The sequence below is a fragment of the Scyliorhinus canicula genome, chromosome 1 (assembly GCF_902713615.1).
Source record: "Scyliorhinus canicula chromosome 1, sScyCan1.1, whole genome shotgun sequence".
Taxonomy (NCBI): Eukaryota; Metazoa; Chordata; class Chondrichthyes; order Carcharhiniformes; family Scyliorhinidae; genus Scyliorhinus; species Scyliorhinus canicula.
In genome coordinates this window covers 264,510,804-264,534,303 of record NC_052146.1, presented here as the reverse complement: position 1 = coordinate 264,534,303, position 23,500 = coordinate 264,510,804, and the positions used below count along the sequence as shown (strand labels likewise).

The window sequence follows — 23,500 nt, the reverse complement described above, 5'->3', positions numbered from 1 at the left end:
TTGCAAAAACCCTCACACATGCAAGTCTTCTAACAGCCCCATGGTCAACAATCATGCATCAAACCTTTAAAAAGTGTTAAACACAAACCCCAGTATGCTTTAATAGAAAAGCAAAATGATTGGTGAAATGTAAAAGCTGATCAGGCACATCTAATTGAGAAGCATGACTGTGTTTTTAAAATGAACTGAAGACTGTTTATGGCCTCCCCATCACAATCTTTACTCCTGTTCTAACAACTGATTAAATTATACTAATCACTTATAAGGCAGTTGTAATAGTAAGGTGGCATCACCAAGCTCCTCAATAGAGTCTCCCACATTTCAGCAGAATGTTTCTGCATCCGACTGGACAGTTGTCTCCTTCCATTGAAGAGGAATGTAATAAAAGGCAATCAAATCAGCCAAACAAGGCAAAGCCCATGGTCCAGGTGGCATTCCAGCAGAAGATTTAGAAGTTCAATGATATAGCTTGTTAAGAGACCGACATCCATTTTCAAGGATATCTGGGATCAAGAAAAAGTTCCACAGGACCTGAAGAATGCTAACATGGTCAGCATCTACAAGCAGAAAGGATCCAAACATGTATGCAGTAAATACAAGAAATAAGCCTTCTCTCAATTTCAGGAAAGATCCAATTGAACTGACCACTAGACAGCCTTGTAGATGATTTTAGGGCTAACCACTGATTCCAAATACATGAAAAGTAAAGAAAACAATATCAGGATCTGTGCTGTTCATAGACCAAACTAAAGCTTTGACAGTGCAAGTTGACCTGGTCTATGGCACTTGCACTCAAAGCTAGGATGCCTGAGCAAGTGTGTCAAAATCCTGTGTCTACTGCATGATGCCACGGTTGGATGTGTTTGCGCCTGTGGCTGCATCCTCTGCTCCAAGGAAAACAAATCCAGTTGATCCAATCTCACTTCATAGCTAAAAAAACTCTCCAGCAAGGTGCATTGTTTCTCCCCAGCTCTTCAATTGCTTTTTTGCTGTAATGCCACCAGGAAACATGCCTGCAAGCATCAACATTAGGTTCTTTTTAGGGAAGCTCTTCAATTTGATAAAGTTTGCCTCCACCAAAGCCACAGCAGCAGTACGCAGAGCTTCAGTATGCAGATAAAAGGTGAAGTCGCCATCGTCCCAGATAATAATTAGAATAATAATCATTATTGCTGTCACAAGTAGGGTTACATTAACACTGGAATGAACCTGCTGTGAAAATCCCCTAGTTGCCACACTCAGGTCCCTGGGGCTGTTAATCAACAGTGCTAACCACTGTGCTACTTTGATGACCATAGGCTGCTTTCTCATTTGAGGGGGAGAGCTGACTGGTGGTGATTTAGCCTGAGGATCACCACACCTCAGGCAAGGAGCAAGGTTGAGAAGGCTGTTGTACGTTTAAACCCTCTGATGCGTTCGATCAGTTTAATTACTCAAAGTTTTACCTAGGTGTCTTTATTTACGAGATGAACAAAGGACAAACAGGTTCACAGTTTAACGCAATTTTATTCATAATTCTATCACTCAAGAAAATATGACAGACTCACAGCTGAGCTTTGGGTTTTACCCGCACTTAGTGAAGGAGGCTGGCAGGCTACGATCACTCGATGTTGATGTCTTCTCTGGGTTCGAAACCCAGGGCCCTTTCTTCTTGCGATGGTTGTGCCTGGGCAATTCCCAGCTTCTCTTCCAAGATATGTTTGATGCTGCTTTCTTATACTGGGAAGCTTGGATTGAGTCATATGTATACGCCCACCACTGGTCATTGTCCTAGCCAGGCCCCAACTGGTTATTGGGAAATACAGGATACTCCTGTTTATCCATGGCGGTTCAATCAAGACCCATTGTCCTCTGAAATTCCCTTTGTCTGACCAGCCATCAGCTCATTAAGGAGTCTGATGGCTTCTTTTGTCTGTTCTTCGTCCTGCTGCAAAGTTGATCACCTGTGTCTGGAAGTTTGTTACATATTCATAGACTTGCAGTGGGTAATCAAAGTCCATATTGCAATAACAGGTTTATGCTTTTGACTTGAGTGCTTTAGCAGCCAGTATGGATTTCATCCAGGGTTTCATGAGGCAGTTTCTGTTCCTGGTCCATGTGCATCCCCTCAGCCTGCCTTCACAAGGCGGAGATCCACAAGACGGATCTTCATGATGTGCTCTAGCTGCCCACAAAAAGACGACATCAAGAGTCTAGCAAACAGAGGGCAGCATGGTGGGTTAGCCCTGCAGTCTCACGGCACCAAGGTCCCAGGTTCGATCCCGGCTCTGGCTCACTGTCCGCGTGTAGTTTGCACATTCTCCCCGTGTTTGCGTGGGTTTCACCCCCACAACCCGAAGATGTGCAGGGTAGGTGGATTGGCCACACTAACTTGCCCCTTAATTGGAAAAAATTAATTGGGTACATTAAATTTAAAAAGAAAGTTTAGCAAAGAGAATTCTACAATTTTGCCAAAAATAATGGTCTCCAAATCAAAGTCCCTAAGACCAAGGTTATGTTTCAACTAGCAGCAGGCACGCGTCACAGAGGTCTACATCACAGAAAAGGCCACACTCTGTCAGCTGTTCAGGTACACTGAGGGAGAATTCAGAATGTGTAATTCACCCAACAAGCACATCTTTCAAGACAGTGTATGGAAAGGCTCAGTAAACCAAGGTCCACCACACTAAGAAAACAAAAAGGGACAGTCAATAGGGAATTAAAGGTGCTATATTTAAATGCCCGCAGTGTACGGAACAAGGTAGATGAGCTTGTGGCCCAGATTGTGACTGGCAGGTATGATGTGGTAGGCATCACAGAGACGTGGTTGCAGGGGGTTCAGGACTGGCAGTTAAACATCCAGGGATTTACAACCTATCGAAAAGACAAGAGAGGTGGGTAGAGGGGGCGGGGCTGCCTTGTTAATTAGAAATGAAATTAAATCAATAGCACTAAACGACATAGGGTCAGACGATGTGGAGTCTGTGTGGGTAGAGTTGAGGAACCACAAAGGCAAAAAAACCATAATGGGAGTTATGTACATTCCTCCTGACAGTGGTCAGGACCAGGGGCACAAAATGCACCACGAAATAGAAAGGGCATGTCAGAAAGGCAAGGTCACAGTGATCATGGGGGACTTCAATATGCAGGTGGACTGGGTAAATAATGTTGCCAGTGGACCCAAAGAAAGGGAATTCATTGAATGTTTACAGGATGGCTTTTTGGAACAGCTTGTGATGGAGCCCACGAGGGAACAGGCTATTCTGGACTTAGTGTTATGTAATGAGCCAGAATTGATAAAAGATCTTAAAGTAAGGGAACACTTAGGAAGCAGTGATCATAATATGGTAGAATTCAGTCTGCAATTTGAAAGAAGGTAGAATCAGATGTAAAGGTTTTACAGTTAAATAAAGGTAATTACAGGCGCATGAGGGAGGAACTGACAAAATTCGACTGGAAGCAGAGCCTAGTGGGAAAGACAGTAGAACAGCAATGGCAGGAGTTTCTGGGAGTAATTGAGGACACAGTGCAGAGGTTCATCCCAAAGAAAAGAAAGGTTATCAGAGGGAGGATTAGGCAGCCATGGCTGACAAAGGAAGTCAGGGAATGCATCAAGGCAAAAGAGAGAGCCTATAATGTGGCAAAGAGTAGTGGGAAGTCAGAAGAGCGGGTCCAGCGGAGATTCACACGGATGATCCCAGGAATGGTAGGCCTAACATACGATGAACGTCTGAGGATCGTGGGATTATATTCATTGGAGTTTAGGAGGTTGAGGGGAGATCTAATAGAAACTTACAAGATAATGAATGGCTTGGATAGGATGGACATAGGGAAGTTGTTTCCATTAGCAGGGGAGACTAGGACGCGGGGGCACAGCCTTAGAATAAAAGGGAGTCACTTTAGAACAGAGATGAGGAGAAATTTCTTCAGCCAGAGAGTGGTAGGTCTGTGGAATTCATTGCCACAGAGGGCGGTGGAGGCCGGGACGTTGAGTGTCTTTAAGACAGAAATTGATAAATTCTTGATTTCTTGAGGAATTAAGGGCTATGGGGAGAGAGCGGGTAAATGGAGTTGAAATCAACCATGATTGAATGGTGGAGTGGACTCGATGGGCCGAATGGCCTTACTTCCGCTCCTATGTCTTATGGTCTTATGGACTTGTGGTAGGAAACCGGAGCACCTAGAGGAAACCCACGCAGACACAGGGAGAACGTGCAGACTCCACACAGTTACCCAAGTTGGGACCCTGGTGTTGTGAGGCAGCAGTACAACCGCTGTGCCACCATGCCGCCCTTAAAGCACTTGACTTGAAGGCTAGAGAGGGTACATCTCTCTCAGTTTTGTTAGAAGAAAAGCCATGCTATGGAGTAATGGTTGTGAAAACAATTACATAAATCTGAAGAGCAGCTAGTTAAGGATACCAAAGAAATGCAGAGAAGTTTCCAAGAAATCTGAGGTTAAAGGTAGTAGAATAGAACATTGTTCAGTAACAACAGATGGATCTGAAAAGGCGGCTGAGACGCCAGAAAAATATCTGAAGTAATTTTACTATAGCCTGTGAAATGAGAGTTGAAATAACTATGGAAATCAGTACCTGGGTCTCTAGAGTTTCTGTAAAAAGGGGCAGCATGGTAGCGCAGTGGTTAGCACTGCTGCCTCACGGCGTCGAGGTCCCAGTTCGATCCCGGCCCTGGGTCACTGACTGTGTGGAGTTTTCACATTTTCCCAGTGTTTGCATGGGTTTTGCCCCCACAACCCAAAGATGTGTAGGGTAGGTGGATTGGCCGCACTAAATTGCCCCTTAATTAGAAAAAATAAATTGGGTCTTAATTGGGTACTCTTAAATTTAAAACAAAAGAGTTTCTGTAAAAACAGTTAAGACAAAGAAAACCCAAAAGGGCACAGTGAAAATCCTAGACTAGATTCACTATTAAAAGTGGAGCGGCAGCTTTGTTTAAAAGTATCATTTGGAAAACCTACTCTGAATTTTGGAATGCAAATCACGAAGGGAAAGCATAATTACGAAAGAAGATTTTAAAGTGTGTTTTAGGGAGTGGAGTTCGGAAACTCTGACGTGACAATCATCGGGGGATTCTGAGGAGACATTCACTTGGGGTTCAGAGCAGAATGTGTATTTGCCCACATTCATTTCCATCCTTAAAAAGGTAGCACAGTAATTAGCACAGTTGCTTCACAGCACCAGGGTCCCAGGTTCAATTCCTTGCTTGGGTCACTGTCTGTGCGGAGTCTGCACGTTCTCCCCATGTCTGCATGGGTTTCCTCCGGGTGCTCCGTCCGGTTTCCTCCCACAGTCCAAAGATTTGCAGGTTAGGTGGATTGGCCATGCTAAATTGTCCTTAGGTTAGGTGGGGTTATTGGGTTACGGGAATAGGGTGGAGGTGTGGGCTTAAGTGGGTGCTCTTTTCAAGAGCCGGTGCAGACTCGATGGACCGAGTGGTCTCTTTCTGCACTGTAAATTCTATGATCTATGATTTTGTGATAATAGGATCATTGTAAATAAAAATGTACTTTTATTCCCGTGTTAATCCTAAAACCAGTGTATAATTGTTAAATGGGTGGGGTGGGGTAAAGGCATATTGTATCACAAACCAATTTTGTCATGTTTAATAAAGTTTTTTCCTTGTTGTTAAAACTAAAAGCAGTCCCGTGACTCTGTTCCTACACGTTTAATTGAAAAAGTTATATCAATTGTGAACGTAACAAAAGATAGATATTGTAATTATCTTTCTGAATTTGCATGGTAAAGTTTATTTGTGTTTCCTTAAAACCTGTGGAATCTTGCAGCTATATTCACGGAATCTCAAACTTTGTTGCCGTTAAACAAAATGTTCTTGCTTCCGAACTGGATCTTCCCCACAACTGGGGTCTGGCCAAAGATCGTAAAAAGTTGAAGTATTGGCCATCAGACCTGAATTTTACCCTGGCTCCTATTTGGAGATTATTGAAATTCACATGGAGCAAAACAACAAATAAAATACCGAAGAGTGATGATGCAAGGACATATCCTTGCTTGACACCACTTGTAACAGGAAAGGCTGGGAACAACTCTATCACGTCATAGAAAGCTTTTCTATACTGTCAAACAAGTCTATGCTCTAATGCAAAATTCCATCCAGTGTTGGGATAAAATCCCTCCCATAGCTGTGCATAGTAATTCCAACATCCTCCATTAGTTCCTTCGAACAGATATGATTCCAGGTCAGTCCATTTTGCACCTACCCCCATGTCACTAATGATTAACGGTGCATTTGTGCGTTATCACAGGAGAACAGAAGATACCAGGATTGCAAATATCCCCTGCTGATTTTAAAGACAGTGCAGTATGCCATAAAAATTCAGAAATTAACTTTTGTCAAAGAAAAAGATTAGAAATCTATGCTATGAGTAAATCAGTCCTGCCACTTTTCCACATTCTCAACAGTTCAGTTGGCTAATCTGCAATTTTCACAATGAAAGTAAGCCCCACAATACATGAACGTCTGGAAAGCATCCACATTTTGCATTATAACTGACCCACTTCATCCTGATATGAACGGAATGTCTTTCAATGGCTGGGTTTTATTTACACAGCTGTACACCAATGACAGATTGTGGTCAACTTTATTTTCACAAAATCAATCTGTACAAGAACATAAAAAGTACAGGAAGAATAATCTATTGAATCAATTTGATTCTTTTAAAAATGTTCAATATATTTTAGGTAATCCCCAACTGGAGTTTCACAACAAAAATATCCTCGTATCCTGACATTCTCTGGGAACATATCTGGCCAATTGACAGTTTTAACGTTGCCTTTGATTACAATAACTATGTCCAATAGCCACGAATGAAGCACTAAATATCAGCACCCATCACACACACACACACCCTACCCACATGCTATTCTTCATTTTTTAAAAACACCATAAAACAGCACAATGGAGGTAAAAAGTATCTACCACACAATATTCATTCCTTTATGACTTAAAATGCAGTACAAAAGTTACACACTTAATACAGTAGCTGTTTATAGAAAATGTATGTTACACAAGTAAGAGAAGGTTGCCCACGATATTATAATATGTATTTTTGTGACTTTTCTCCATGTGAAACTATAGTTTTCTAACATTAGAAAATCTTAAATTCAAATCTCCAGAACAAAAAAAAGCAGTCTTCTGTTTATCAAACTATTTGACCCAAGGGGAAAACTACAATAACATTGAAAAACAGATTGCCATTTTTACAGAAGCATATTCAAATAAAGAATTTACTCTTGAGCCAAGGAGATATGAGACGATGACTGGAAACATTAGACAGGATGACTCAAACATTTGCCTAAGAGGCAAGAAGCTCTTAAGCTACTAGTTTGAGCTAGAAAAAATAATTAGGAAAGGACTTAAAGAGCTTCAGCCCTGCTTTGAGACTGGAGATGCAAGACCACCTAGATCTACCATAGGTCAACAAAGACAAAGTTTCAGGCAAAGACACAAGTAAAGATAAGATTAATTTGTGGATTATTCTTGTCTCTGCATGCATTGTTTACATAAATTCCTAATCCTATCCATTGAACAGAGACAGAAGTCAAAAGGTAGTCATTTCGACAACGCATTAAAGGGATGCTTAGTGGCAGTCAGGGAAAGCTGCAAGTTACTTTGAAACTCAGTTACTGGAATTGTTTGAGTTTTGAATGTTAAAGATCACCATATTGAGTCTTGTTGCGATAGGTGCTGCTCCAACAAGTTTCCTAACCTTTGCCCTCCTCGTTCTGCTGCAAATCTGCAGAGAGTTAAATTTATGCTTTCTTTAGTTGGGTACAGCCCTTTCCCATCTCCACAACTGATGTGCAATACAAGAATTACCTCCATTATTTCCCGTTCCTTCGAAATGACGGAGTATACTTTAGGCAATAGAATGGCTGCTTGATGATACTTGGTATTGACTGGAAACCGATTACTGAATCTTTTGCCAATTTTTCACCCCAAAAACATTTATTAGCTGACAACAAATGCATGTTTTACACTCCACTGTATAAATAGTTTTTAAAATTACACAGTCAAAGGAAATTTAAAGTGAACATTTCTAAATCAACATAGCATAGGAAAATGCACATTTAAAATATATAATGGTACATGCAGGATCAAGCCAAAGTCAATAATTGAATTTGATCTTTGATTTCCTCCTGCACTATTATCAACAATAACAACTTGGTAATACGTTTCAAGGCACTTCGCTCATGTGTTATCAAAATAAATTTGACATTGAGCCATGTGAGGAGATACTGGGACAGATGACCAAAGGGGGTTCAAAAAGTAGGTTTTAAAGGTGTATCTTAAAGATTACAGAATTTAAAATTTGGAGAATCTTTGGGAGAGAATTTCAAAGCTTGGTACTTAGTCAACTGAAGGAAAAGCTGTCAACAATGGAGCAATAAAAGTCAGGAATTTGTAAGAGGTTGGAACGGAAGAAGCACAGGGATCTCAGAGGCTTGTAGAGCGGAGGAAGTTAAGAGATATAAAGTGGGGCATGGTCTAGCAGGAATTTAAAAGCAAGGATGAGGATTTTATAAAATTAGGATATTGCCAGGCCAGAAGCTAGTGTAGATCAGTGAGCACACAGTACCTTACACCATGACGACTGGGTGCACTCAGTACATGCGTGTGCAAAATTTCCTTGGAATGCTAATGCATTGAATTTAAAAACATAAATCACAAACAAGTGTCTTCCTCCCTCTACCCTCTTTTATCAGAGCAATCAGCGGAGTCCATGCAAAAGATTGTGGAAACTCCAGAGTAATTGAGTTGCATCAAGCGCAGACAGAAAGTTCCGGATATTTACCGATTGTTTAAAAATAGTTCCACCAAAGTTCAACTTAAAATAAGGATGATGGCAAGTTTCTCTTGATTGAACCATTTGAGGAGAGTCTTCAAATTGAACTTGTTTTCTTGGATGAACATGCACTAATAGGCATGTTTTAAAAGTTTTTATATTTCAGTATAATTTTTGCAAGTCACTTTCAGTTTAGCAATTGTGATTATGCAAATTCACTTTAATGGAACTTGAACTGTAAACTAGCACAATTTCAAGTGAAAGTTTCACCCAATTTCCAAAATTGTGCCCAAAGCAGAAACTTGTCTCTGCAATGTCTGCTTGAAATGTGAAACAGATGAGGAACAATTTTACAGTGCAAATTATCCCTCTGATCAGCGAGTTCAGCTTTTTTGGACGTAAAACAGACTGGCCCGGATTTTGCGGCAGTAAAGATGACAAAACTAACATCCATTAACATTACACCACTGCATCTGACACCAAGTTCTAGCATGAGTAAACCTGTAATTAAACATGGAATTCTACACTTCTCCAGAGGGTGTGCTTTTGAAGTTTCCCTCATAATACAATCAATTAAAAATTACTGTGAACCAGCAACTATTAGAATTGCTGTCAAAAAACACTTGACAAGGTTACAACATTGTTAAATGAGATGTGACTGAATTTTTACATGGCATACTAAGTTCATAATTACTGTTGGAAAATTCTTTGGCCCTCCAACTAGTTTTATCCTTGCACAATGACAAATATCGGCATCATGATTAAAAAAATATTTTTTTCTTAAAACTTAAAAAATATAATTTTATGATATTTCAGCTTCTACACGTCTATACCCTAACCATTTGTTTTGCTATTTGCAAAGTTTAAAGAGTAAAGAATAGTCAGAGGACTTTACTTTCACGTTTGTTGTTTGAGGGAGTATTTCAAAATCTTCTGCAGCTTACACTAACTGATAACCTAACTGTTGTTGGACACCTGGAGATCAAACAAATGTCAGGAAAGGTAAAACTCACAATTTATTGCAGCTTTCTTAGAGGTCAATGACGAATGCTTTTGCTTTGCCACTGACCATGAAATCAAGACCATTGTCACAGGATATCACATTCGACTGGTTAAGCATCAGGGCCGGGATTCTCCCGTACCCGGCAGGGCGGGGGGTCCCGGCGGGACGGAGTGGCGTGAACCACTCCGGCGTCGGGCCTCCCCAAAGGTGCGGAATTCTCCGCACCTTTAGGGGCTAAGCCCGGGCCGGAGTGGCTCCCACTCCGCTGGCCGGCGCAAACGGCCTTTAGCGCCTCCCCAGCCGGGGTCGAAAGGCCTTCGCCGGCCGGCGCAAGTCCGCGCATGCGCCGGTGCGTCAGCGGCTGCTGATGTCATACCGGCGCATGCGATGGGGAGGGGGTCTCTTCCGCCCCCGCCATGATGAAGGCCATGGCGAGGCGGACGAAAAAGAGCGCCCCCACAGCACAAGCCTGCCCGCCGATCGGTGGGCCCCGATCGCGGGCCAGGCCACCGTGGGGGCACCCCCCCGGGTCCAGATCACCCCGCCCCCCCCCCCCAAAGACCCCGGCACCCGCCCGCGCCGCCAATCCCGCCGGCACCAGACATGCTTTGATTCCCGCCGGCGGGATTGGCCTGTCAGCGGTAGGACTTCGGCCCATCACGGGCCGGAGAATCACCACGGGGTTCCCGCCACGATTCCCGCCCCCGCCGATTCCCGGGTGGCGGAGAATTCCCCCCAGATCTGTACAACTGCACAAAGTACTCTGAATTATTACACAAACTGGCTTACTGATTTAGCGGTTTTGGTTTCAGTTACTTAACCCTTATTTCATCACCAGTTGAACAATAATCCACAACATTGTAATACAGTGTTATGCTGTGAAGCCATGATGTGGAGATGCCGGCGTTGGACTGGGGTGAGCACAGTAAGAAGTCTTACAACACCAGGTTAAAGTCCAACAGGTTTGTTTCAAACACGAGCTTTCGGAGCACGGCTCCTTCTTCAGGTGAATGGAAAGGCTTGCTCCAGAAATGTTTATATAGACACAGTCAGAGATGCCCCGGAATGCGAGCACCTGCAGGCAATCAAATCATCAAAGATGCAGAGAGAGAGGTAACTCCAGGTTAAAGAGGTGTGAATTGTCCCAAGCCAGTTCAGTCGGTAGGCCTCTGCAAGTCCAGGCTTGTTGGTGGGGGCCGAATGTAATGCGACATGAATCCCAGATCCCGGTTGAGTCCGCATTCATGCGTGCGGAACTTAGCTATAAGTTTTTGCTCAGCAATTTTGCGTTGTCGCGTCTCCTGAAGGCCTCCTTGTAGAATGCTGACCCGGAGATCAGAGGCTGAATGTCCTTGACTGCTGAAGTGTTCCCCAACTGGAAGGGAACAGTCCTGCCTGTTGATAGTCGCACGATGCCCGTTTATTCGTTGTCGCAGTGTCTGCATGGTCTCGCCAATGTACCACGCTTCGGGACAAAACATTTTTGTTTCGATGAACTGGCTTGGGACAATTCACACCTCTTTAACCTGGAGTTACCTCTCTCTCTGCATCTTTGATGATTTGATTGCCTGCAGGTGCTCGCATTCCGGGGCATCTCTGACTGTGTCTATATAAACATTTCTGGAGCAAGCCTTTCCATTCACCTGAAGAAGGAGCCGTGCTCCGAAAGCTCGTGTTTGAAACAAACCTGTTGGACTTTAACCTGGTGTTGTAAGACTTCTTACTATGCTGTGAAGCGACAGCATTTAATAAGTAGAGGCATAATTCTGCCTGAAACCAATACATTGATTGTTCTAGTGCTCTCTAATGTTTTTGAGATTAATGTCATAGAAGATCCATTAATGGCAGGATTGATCCCTCTGATGTGACGCACAGCTTGATGCCCATAAAAGGGACAAAAATGTTGTGGACTCTCACTGAAGCAAGTAGTGAACTGGTCCTAGAGGATTTGTAATATTTTCATCTGTCTTGGCAGCATTCTTGTACCAGTCAGATTAACATTGGACGGCAATCATTTTCAGGAAACAAAGTTGTTTCAACAGAGGACGGGTAACTAATTCAAATAAACATTAGATTGACTGCTTTTAGAAAATAATCTCATGGGATATAGTATTTGAACAATTTGAAACAGGACATGTCTTTTTACCCCCAAAATTATAATCACTGACATTTTCCTAATTTCTGGGTCAACAAATTGACAGGAATTAATTGCTATGGTACGTCAACAACTCTGACATCTCTTTATCGTGTAACTATGAGGAGGGAAGAAGAGAATCAGGTGGACCTTGGTCTCTTTTTGTTCAGCAGTTTCTAACTTCCTATGAACGCAGTGCAACATTATACTCACTGGATGTTCCACTGTCCCTGTTGGGCAAGGCTGCTGATTCTGTATTTCATGGGTCAAGAATGTTTGTACATTTCATACACTTTCCTTCCCATTCATTCATTAATGTCTCAAGGACAAATGAGGCACTTCCCAAGCAGAACTGGCCAACAATGACATTAATTCTACTTGTCCTTTAGATTTTTAAAAACTTTTTCCTTCCATCTCCTTTTCTTCCTCTCCTCTCTTAACCCACTTTACTTTTAAAAACGCTCTCTATTTTTTGTGTTCGCTTCACTCCATCTCTTTCTCCATTATTCACCTGTTTCTTTATCCTTTTCTTTCCTTAGTCAAGATGATAGGCCTTTGAGCACAACGTTTATGAAGTGGTAGCTGGAACGCTGAACATAGAACATACAGTGCAGAAGGAGATCACTCGGCCCATCGAGTCTGCACCAACCCACTTAAGCCCTCACTGCCACCCTATCCCCGTAAGCCAATAACCTCTCCTAACCTTTTTGGTCACAAAGGGCATTTTATCATGGCCAATCCACCTAACCCGCATATCTTTGGACTGTGGGAGGAAACCGGAGCATCCGGAGGAAACCCACGCAGACACGGGGAGAACGTGCAGACTCCACACAGACAGTGACCCAGCAGGGAATCGAACCTGGGACCCCGACGCTGTGAAGCCACAGTGCTATCCAGTTGTGCTACCATGCTGCCCTTTGCTGCATGGCTATCAGACTGACAACTTAGCGATCTACAGCACAAATATAGTGTACTTTTAATGGTGGGCCTAAATGTTTTTTCTGCCAAACCTGCCACTTCAGCAATTGTTATTTTAACAATAGTTGTGGTGAAGTGAAATAGCAAAACGAAAGCTCATGCAATTTATGATTGTTGGCAAAACCCAAAGTTTAAATGAGTATTAACTGCCAGTTATTTGTTATAAAATAGATATATTCTGCATTTGCCTGCACTATTTTGAAGCATGAAGTGGAGGTCCAAGATGGGATAATTTGTTAAGCTAATCTAGCCACAGTAGTTCACTGTCCCTCAAAATAACAAGGTACGGTTGGTACAGATTTCAAGACTTAATGTATTACCGTAACTATTTTTTGTCGAGCTTTTTAAGTCAATTTTTAATCTAACGGCCATCACTTCAATCACCTGTTGTACTGTACAGGACCACTTCCTCCACATGCAATCCATTACAGTAGTAGTCAAGAGGATTATGAACCTGCATTTCAGCATACCTGGCAGCAAAACGTCAATGAACAAGGAAACTTCAAACTGAAAATCAGTCTTGCGCAGTCGCAAGGTAGCGTCCTGGGCCCACACTTATTTCTCCTAATTACGAATGACATCCATGATGGAATATCAAGCCAGATCAGACTCTCCGCAGGTGACTGCCTAGTCTATAGAGCCATTATTGATGCAGGTGAGGTTAGCCTTCAGGAAGGTCCAAGTAATCACATCAAATGAGCCATTGTATTGGAATAAAATTCAATATGTAGAGAAATGTAACATCATGTGAATCAGCAATAGTCAATGTCCATCAGTATCCAACTATATAATGCATGATTCTCCCCTTGATTCCTAAAGGATGCTATTACTTAGGAATCCACATCCAAAATAGTTGAAAATAGAATAGACAATATATACAGCCTCCAAATATCCAAAATGCTTGGGGGGGGTCGTGAAACAGAACTTCCATCACTCCTCAAGTACTGTAAAGGAAACGCTATACTTTGACTTAGACCTCATCGAGTACGGTGCAGTTTCTTGAGATCCATACACAGCTAAAAACATTACTCTCCTTGAGAAAGTTCAACGCCAGACAGCTTGTTATGAGCAATTAGTATCAATTCACTAGACTGGCAGTCTCCAGAACTGATGACAAGCCCGTGGGCAGGATTCTCCGGCCCGCCACGCAACTTTCCATCTCGACCTGGTGGCAGAATTCTCCATTACGCCAGCCGGTCAATGCCTCTATACATTTTCTGGGAACAATTAAATATTTCTAAGCTACACATTCAAAGGTGGCTGAGCTTGAAGAGTTCATAACCAACTGCATACGTCCTCACATGCTTCCTTTGCAAATGCCTTTTTCCCCCAGAACTGAGGACAGGAATCTTCCAGAAGCTTTTGGATTCATTGAAAGCACATACTTTAATGTGACCACCAACTGTGAAAATTCCCTGATGGGAGACCACAGAGGGAAATCTAATCAAATATCAAGTTCGAACTGCGCTGGAATTCAGAAGCCCCCATCTCGCCTAATCTTCCTCACTCAGACTGGGTGAGACAGGAGCAGCGAAACGTGTCCCCGGCAGCATCATTGTGGAGTAAATGGGGAGCATAGAGGTAAATAACTCCCCCTTTTTGTGACAGTAGCTGTCATAGAAGGGGAAGTTTAAAAGCCAAATTACAGGGAGCAGGTACATTATAAAGCTTAGGGAGTTGGGCGGGGGGGGGGGGGGGGGGGGGGGGGCATCTCACCCAGTGGTGGGCCAGTGCGGGAGAGAGGGATGAGAGTGGGATGGGGGTTAGTGCGGGAGGGAGGGTTGGCGGTTAGTGCAGGAGGGAGGGATGAGGGTGGGATGGGGGTTAGAGCGGGAGGTAACGATGAGGGTGGGATGGGGGTTAGTGCGGGAGGGAGGGATGAGAGTGGGATGGGGACAGTGCAGGAAGGAGGGAGGGATGGGTATCAGTGCTGGTGCGAGGGAGAGGAAGGCATCAGTGCAGGAGGGAGGGTTGGACGTCAGTGCAAAAGGGCATCAGTGCAGGTGGACGGGATGGGTGTCAGTGCGGGAGATAGGGAGGGAGGGATGGCCGTCAGTGCAGGAGGGAGGGAGGGATGGCCGTCAGTGCGGGGGGGGGGGGGGGGGGGGGGGGGGGGGGGGGGGGATGGCCATCAGTGCAGGAGGGAGGGCCATCAGTGCTATAGGGAGGGAGGGATGGCCATCAGTGCGGGAGGGAGGGAGGGATGGCCATCAGTGCGGGAAGGAGGGAGGGATGGCCATCAGTGCGGGAGGGAGGGAGGGATGGCCATCAGTGCGGGAGGGAGGGAGGGAGGGATGGCCATCAGAGCGGGAGGGAGGGAGGGATGGCCATCAGTGCGGGAGGGAGGGAGGGATGGCCATCAGTACGGGAGGGAGGGAGGGATGGCCATCAGAGCGGGAGGGAGGGAGGGATGGCCATCAGAGCGGGAGGGAGGGAGGGATGGCCATCAGTGCGGGAGGGAGGGAGGGAGGGAGGGATGGCCATCAGTGCGGGAGGGAGGGAGGGAGGGATGGCCATCAGTACGGGAGGGAGGGAGGGATGGCCATCAGAGCGGGAGGGAGGGAGGGATGGCCATCAGTGCGGGAGGGAGGAGGGAGGGAGGGAGGGATGGCCATCAGTACGGGAGGGAGGGAGGGATGGCCATCAGTGCGGGAGGGAGGAGGGAGGGAGGGAGGGATGGCCATCAGTGCGGGAGGGAGGGAGGGATGGCCATCAGTGCGGGAGGGAGGGACGGGTGGCCATCAGTGCGGGAGGGAGGGAGGGATGGCCATCAGAGCGGGAGGGAGGGAGGGAGGGATGGCCATCAGTGCGGGAGGGAGGGATGGCCATCAGTGCGGGAGGGAGGGAGGGAGGGAGGGAGGGATGGCCATTAGTGAGGGAGGGAGGGAGGGATGGCCATCAGTGCGGGAGGGAGGGAGGGAGGGATGGCCATCAGTGAGGGAGGGAGGGATGGCCATCAGTGCGGGAGGGAGGGATGGCCATCAGTGCGGGAGGGAGGGAGGGATGGCCATCAGTGCGGGAGGGAGGGAGCGATGGCCATCAGTGCGGGAGGGAGGGAGGGATGGCCATCAGTGCGGGAGGGAGGGAGGGATGACCATCAGTACGGGAGGGAGGGAGGGATGGCCATCAGTACGGGAGGGAGGGAGGGATGGCCATCAGTGCGGGAGGGAGGGAGGGATGGCCATCAGTGCGGGAGGGAGGGAGGGAGGGAGGGATGGCCATCAGTGCGGGAGGGAGGGAGGGAGGGATGGCCATCAGTGCGGGAGGGAGGGAGGGATGGCCATCAGTGCGGGAGGGAGGGAGGGATGGCCATCAGTGCGGGAGGGAGGGAGGGATGGCCATCAGTGCGGGAGGGAGGGAGGGATGGCCATCAGTGCGGGAGGGAGGGAGGGATGGCCATCAGTGCGGGAGGGAGGGAGGGATGACCATCAGTGCGGGAGGGAGGGAGGGAGGGATGGCCATCAGTGCGGGAGGGAGGGAGGAAGGGATGGCCATCAGTGCGGGAGGGAGGGAGGGATGGCCATCAGTGCCGGAGGGAGGGATGGATGGCCATCAGTGCGGGAGGGAGGGAGGGAGGGATGGCCATCAGTGAGGGAGGGAGGGATGGCCATCAGTGAGGGATGGAGGGATGGCCATCAGTGCCGGAGGGAGGGAGGGATGGCCATCAGTGCGGGAGGGAGGGAGGAATGGCCATCAGTGCGGGAGGGAGGGAGGAATGGCCATCAGTGCAGGAGGGAGGAGGGAGGCAGGGAGGGATGGCCTTAAGTGCAAGGGGGGGAGGGAGGGGAGGGGAGGGAGGGATGGCCATCAGTGCGGGAGGGAGGGAGGGATGGCCATCTGACCGGGAGGGAAGGATAGGCCTGAGTGCAGGAGGGAGGGAGGGATCTCCGACCGTGCGGGAGGGAGGGATCTCCGACCGTGCGGGAGGGAGGGATCTCCGACCGTGCGGGAGGGAGGGATCTCCGACCGTGCGGGAGGGAGGGATCTCCGACCGTTCGGGAGGGAGGGGAGCGATCCCCATCCGGGAGGGAGGGAGGGGAGGGATCTCCATCCGGGAGGGAGGGAGGGGAGGGATCTCCATCCGGGAGGGAGGGAGGGGAGGGATCTCCATCCGGGAGGGAGGGAGGGGAGGGATCTCCATCCGGGAGGGAGGCAGGGGAGGGATCTCCATCCGGGAGGGAGGGAGGGGAGGGATCTCCATCCGGGAGGGAGGGAGGGGAGGGATCTCCATCCGGGAGGGAGGGAGGGATCTCCATCCTGGAAGGAGGGAGGGATCTCCATCCGGGAAGGAGGGAGGCATCTCCATCCGGGAAGGAGGGAGGGATCTCCATCCGGGAAGGAGGGAGGGAGGGATCTCCGTCAGACCGCGAGGGATGGAAGGATCGCCGTCCGTGCGGGAGGAAGGGAGGGATCGCCGTCCATGCGGGAGGAAGGGAGGGATCGCCGTCCGTGCGGGAGGAAGGGAGGGATCTCCGTTCCGGAGGGAGGGATTTCCGTCAGACCGGGAGCCATGGGGATCACTCCAGAAGGTTGGTTCAGGTCAGACGCGGGTGTGCTTGCACAGGGCCTCCCCTGGGGGTCTTGTTTTTGCGGGGGCTCCATGCAATCTGGGTCTGGGTGTTTAAATAGTTACTCTGGAGTTAGTTTTTTTTTTACTTCTATCTCTTTCAGAGTAACCATCAGGGTAAATTGGACAGAACCATCTGAAGTTAGTGATTTAAATTGCTTCTGTAGGATGGTTCCGAACCCAGCGCAATTGTCTGGAGGAAGTTGGCTCTTTTGGGCAATTGCCGGGTAAACCCTTATGGAGTAACCTCCGAGAGGTATTCCCAGCGCACCATTGGGGAACCCCCTAAATGCAATGCTGGGGAACTAAGAAGTTATTGTGTCATCTTTTCAGCTATTGACCAGAATTTCAAATGTTTCTTTCAGTTAACGGCCTGTTCATGTTTATATAGAAACTAAGTCAGGGGCAGCAGGGTAGCATGGTGGTTAGCATAAATGCTTCACAGCTCCAGGGTCCCTGGTTCGATTCCCGGCTGGGTCACTGTCTGTGTGGAGTCTGCACGTCCTCCCCCTGTGTGCGTGGGTTTCCTCCGGGTGCTCCGGTTTCCTCCCACAGTCCAAAGATGTGCGGGTTAGGTGGATTGGCCATGCTAAATCGCCCGTAGTGTCCTAATAAAAGTAAGGTTGGGGGGGGTTTGTTGGGTTACGGGTATAGGGTGGATACGTGGGTTTGAGTAGGGTGATCATTGCTCGGCACAACATCGAGGGCCGAAGGGCCTGTTCTGTGCTGTACTGTTCTATGTTCTATGTACGATATACAATAAATTCCAAGCCCAGTTTTAAAATCAGCCCAGTGATTGCTTTAATGCTCTGCTTTGACTCAGAGTTGTGAATCACCTCACAGTTACTTCGAAGTACAGTTAGGCAGCAGTGAATTCCCAGTATCACTACACATTTGGACACTCACCTTAGAGTCAGAAATGCAACATGGTATTTATAAATCAGAAAACTTATAGCTGCTCCCCTTAGAGTATCAATACTCCAGAAATGGGCAATGATTTTTGTAACATTTCTCAAAACAAAGGACAAATTTGAATTCCACTTTCAAATTAAACTCAAGTTAAGAGGAATAAATGCATACCATTACCAGTGTTACAACATGCTAGTCAATTTTCTAATCATCTATGTAGTTGTATGTTTAATGCTCAAACAATGTCATTTCAGCTTTAAACATCTTTGTGTAATTTACCCAAATAGCGATTATGTATGGGGTTGTTGTAACCTGCCTGCTTACCATTGGCTGGGGACTAATGGCAATCCCACAATCCTTTGGGAGTATGAGCTTCCCCAATGAAGGGGCTGGGGAAATCATTAGCAGATTCCCTGCATAAATAAATCTGGCCAGTTTGGAACCAGTTAGAGAGGAGTGAGCAGCAAGGGAGTTGTTGTGTATATATGTGTATAGCTGCTGTTGTGTACATATATATATATATATATATGTTATTATAAATAAATGTTATTTCTTTCTATCCTTCAACTCGTGCTGCATTCTTCGTGGCCCTCACAAAAGGGGTAAAAAAAACAATTCTTCTCAAACAAGTAACATTGCTTTCCAGGCAAAAACTTAAAACACAACTACAAATAAAAGTTTCCGTTGCAACATCTTAAAAGGCTCCATCAATCCTATTGATTATATGAATTAGATCTTAAGTATCCAAATACTTGCAGTGACTAACACAAAACTGTAGCAAACTTCAACAACAAACTGGACTGCCACCCCACCCTGAAATTTACTGTACCACTGTATATACATAATCAGAAGTAAAGCCAAGTTTGAAAACAGGTCGAGGTTTTATATATTTATCAAACAATTTTGGGAGTAGGGAAGAAGAGAGGAATTATTTAAAGGTTAACAAATGCAAGTGAGAATTCTGTATAAGGGGTAACACAGTGATAATAAATTAAGACATTCTCCATACGCAGAGTGTAAATTTCAATGTATTTTACTATTTCTGTCAGTAGCTTCTTAAATGGAACAATGCAATCTCTAATTAATGCTCTACATAAAGTACTTCCGACTTTTCCTTTCAAAATTGCATACAATGCACAAAGCACAATATTATTTTGAAGTCAAAAAGTCAGTGCCTAAAATTATTATTTCAGATTTCTTTGGAGAACTTAACACTAGAATGCAAGTTTTTAAAAATGTTGATGAATTACCAGTGGAGACGATGAGCAATGTTGAGGCATCATATATTGAGGGCACATTGGGAAAATCGTCTTCCATGTTTGCCTTACAAACTAGTTTGGTCTGTTTTTCCTCTTCCTTTCCAATGATTTCACAGCAAGCATAGCTCCAACATACTTCGAATTCTAAGGATATCCTCCCAGTCCAGATGGCTGGTGACAAAGCACTTCTGTGTTGGCACAAATAAGAACGCCACAAGACACCCCCGTTCCTTCTGCCTGTCTGAGCACACCAATCACTGAAGAGCTAGGGGGCAGGGAGCAGACAATGTCCAGATCACTTCGGGAAGCAATGAGGCCCCAATAACAAAAATGTTCTAAACAGCATCAGCTCCACTAGCTACCTGTGAGCTTCAGTCACAAGCCTCAAACTACTTGCGAACATTTCTGCCTTGGCTAAATGCAGCAATCCTCTGCAACGTCAGCAATCCTCTGGGACAATATTCTTGGAATTGCAAACACTCCACAATTTTCTCAGTGCACGAGGATTTTATCTTCAGAAAAAACTGCAAGGGCCAAAGGAGATCTAATGAATGCAACATGTGTTCATTCTTTTAGTAGCTGCCTCCCAAGACAATTGAGTCTACCTTCACTTAGGGAAATGTCAAGGCAATTCCAAAGTTATTGCCGAACAATCTGGGCAAAGAATTATTTAATGTGTTAGACCTTTAGGAACTATTACAGCAAGAGGAACTGAGTAAACATCAGAAATTAACTCCTGCATTTTCAGGGTTGAATTTTTAAAAAGTACAAAGGGGATAAGAGCAAAAATAACTGTAGGTTACGTTAACTGTTGGAGTTCTGAAAACTCTGCTTCTAAAATAGACATTCAGTTCTAGAAACAATTTTATAAACTCTATGTTTTTCCTCGAAGAATGAGAAAAGTACAAAACCATGGAACATTTCTGAATTCATAGTATGGAAAGGTTATAGTTTTGGTTTTATGGCTAATATTTTTGTATAAAATTTTTAATTACTTCCATGGAACCATAAAATCCCTAAAGTGCAGAAGGAGCCATTCGGCCCATCGAGTCTGCACCAGTCCTCTGTCAGAGCACCCTACCGCAGTCCAATTCCCCACCGTAACCCCATAACCCCACCTCGGGGCAATTTAGCATGGCCAATCCACCTAACCTGCACATCTTTGGACGTGGGAGGAAACCGGAGCACCCGGAGGAAACCCATGCAGACATGGGGAAAAAGTGCAAACTCCACAGACAGGCCAGAATTGAACCCCTGGTGCTGTGAGGCAACAGTGCTAACCACTGTGCCAACCAGCCATGCGCTTCATTACTTAACATTTAGAAACATGCTCCAATATCCACAGGATGAATTTCCTTACAGAGTGATTTGCTAGTGCTATTGGGGAGGGTTTAAAATAACTTGGCAGGGGTGTTGGAACTAGGATGTAATATCAGAGAGAAACAATGTGCCTAAATATCACTAGAAAAAAAATGAAAATCGCTTATTGTCACGGGTAGGCTTCAATGAAGTTACTGTGAAAAGCCCCTAGTCGCCACATTCCGGCGCCTGTCCGGGGAGGCTGGTACGGCTAGAGTAGGAATAGTAAATTGTAAAGGTGGTTTTAGTCAAAGGGAGAGAATAATAAAGTATAAATTAGAGTTACTGTGCATATATGTGGATGCACGGAGTGCAGTGAATTAAATTGGTGAGCTACAGGCACAGAGTGTCACAAGGAAATAGCTTGTGGCTATATCAGAGACCTGGCTCAAAGAAAGGTAGGGCTGTGTATTAAATATCCTGGATACAAGGGGCGGGATTGTCCCAGCTCTGGGCCGGGTTGGAGAATCCCCGCGACCGGGCCACGCCGCCCCGACGCCGGCACACGATTCTCCGCAGCGCGGAGAATTGGCGCCGGCATGGTTGGAGCGGCGCTGGTCGCGTGCCGTTCTACACACCCCCCCCCCCGCGATTCTCCAGCCCGGATGGGCCGAACGGCCATTAAAAAACCCGAATCCCGCTGCCGCTGTTCTAACCTGCTCTGAGCCGGTGGGACCTCAGCGTGGGGGGTAGGGAGGTCCGACCCCAGGGGGGCCTCCGATGTGCCCTGACCAGCAATCGGGGCCCACCGAATGCGGGCCGGCCTCTCGGGCTGGGGGCTTCGCTTCCTACGCGCCGGCCCCTATAGCCCTGCGCCATGTTGCATCGGACCAAGTTTGAAAAGAAATTGCAGAGAGGTGCAAAATTTGTTATAATGGGGGACTTTAATTAGCCAAATATAGACTGGGATCGTAGTCATCTTCAAAGTTTATAGTTTGCGTTCAGGAAAAGTTTCTAAGCAATATGTTACCAGTCCATTGAGAAAGGAGGCACTGCTGCTAGACTCTGGTCTTGGGAATGAGGTAAGCCAAGTTATCAAGTGTCAGGCGGGAACATTTAAGGAACAGGGATTACTGTTCCTATAGGCTGGCTCTGGGAAAGGACAAGGAAAGCCAACTTCAATGGGTAAGAATGGATCTAACACAGATGAATTAGAATCCAAGGTTGACAGGCAAAACTCTAACAGAACAATACGCTGTCTTTAAAGGAGATAATTGGGCACGGTCAAGGCATCTTCCCAGGAAGGCGAAAGGTAGGGCAAACAAATCCAGAGCTCCCTGAATGACAAATGAGGTAAGAATTAAGAAGAAGAAAAAGTGAGCAAACAACAGATGTCGAGTGGAATATATAACTGAGAATCAAGCTGAATATAGAAGGTTCAGAGATGACTATAAATAGTCAAAGGGTGTTAAAAGGTGGATTGAGGCAGATTATTGGCGAAAATGGGATTGGGGCCGGGGGGACGGGACATGGCCGAGATATTAACTGAATACTTTGCATCTGTCTTTACCAAGGAAGAAGATGCTTCCCAGGACAAAGTGCAAGAGGAGATAATTCAGACACTGAAAAGGTTTAAAATAGAAAAGGAGGTGCTGTTTTGGTACTTGTTGATAAGGAACCTGAACTGGCTGAAATGATCTAAAGCTAGCGAGGGAAGTGAGTGTGGAAATTGCAGAGGTACTGGCCGTAATTTTCCAATCTTCCTTCGACTCAGGGGGTGGTGCCAAATGACTGGAGAATTGCAAATGTAATACCCTTGTAGAAAAAAGGTGTAAAGATGAGCCTAGCAACCACAGTTTAATTTCAGTGCCGGGGAAACTTCTGGTAACAATAACAGGGAACAAAATTAATGGTCACTTGGGCAAATACAGGTTAATTAAGGGAATCCAGCAAGGGTCTGTTAAGAGAAAAACTAACTTGAAGCTTTTTTGATGAGATAACAGAGGGGGTTGATCAAAGAGCAAAGCTGTGATGTGGTGCATATGGACTTCCAAAGGTATTTGATACAATGTCACACAACAGATTTGTTTGAAAAGGTAGTGCGCACAGAATAGATACAATGTCACACAACAGATTTAATAATAATAATCCTTATTGTCACAAGTAGGCTTACATTAACACTGCAATGGAGTTACTGTGAAAAGCCCCTAGTTGCCACATTCCGGCGCCTATTCAGGTACACAGACGGAGAATTCAGAATATCCAGACCACCCAACAGCACGTCTTTCGGGGCTTGTGGGAGGAAACCGGAGCACCTGGAAGAAACCCACTCAGACACGGGCAGAACTTACAGACCCCTGCACAGTGACCCAAGCCGGGAATCGAACCTGGGACGCTGGTGCTGTGAAGAACCATGTTCAATAATTAATTTGTTTGAAAAAGTAGAATTCACAGAACAATAGCAACATGGATATGAAATTGGCTGAATGAAAGGAAACAAGTAGTGGTTCATAGATGCTTTTCACACTGGAGTAAGGTTTATATTG

The 23,500-nt window shown here is 45.9% G+C and overlaps 1 protein-coding gene across 7 annotated transcripts in view; it reads right to left on the bottom strand.

The window, feature by feature from the left end:
- LOC119973985 (echinoderm microtubule-associated protein-like 4) overlaps positions 1-23,500 on the bottom strand; it is a 403,736-nt gene that overhangs the window by 184,489 nt on the left and 195,747 nt on the right. Inside the window, exon 1 of one of the 7 annotated variants that reach the window (XR_005462431.1) lies at positions 19,647-20,061. The exons of 3 other annotated variants lie outside the window; for them this stretch is intronic. Coding sequence is in view for 3 of the 4 variants with exons in the window: in XM_038812739.1 (XP_038668667.1) it covers positions 19,647-19,713 (67 nt within the window). In the remaining variant the exon portion in view is untranslated. Of the gene's footprint in view, positions 1-19,646; positions 20,062-23,500 lie in introns of those variants that run through there. 3 more of the 7 variants (XM_038812739.1, XM_038812723.1, XM_038812757.1) reach the window with 3 other exon arrangements.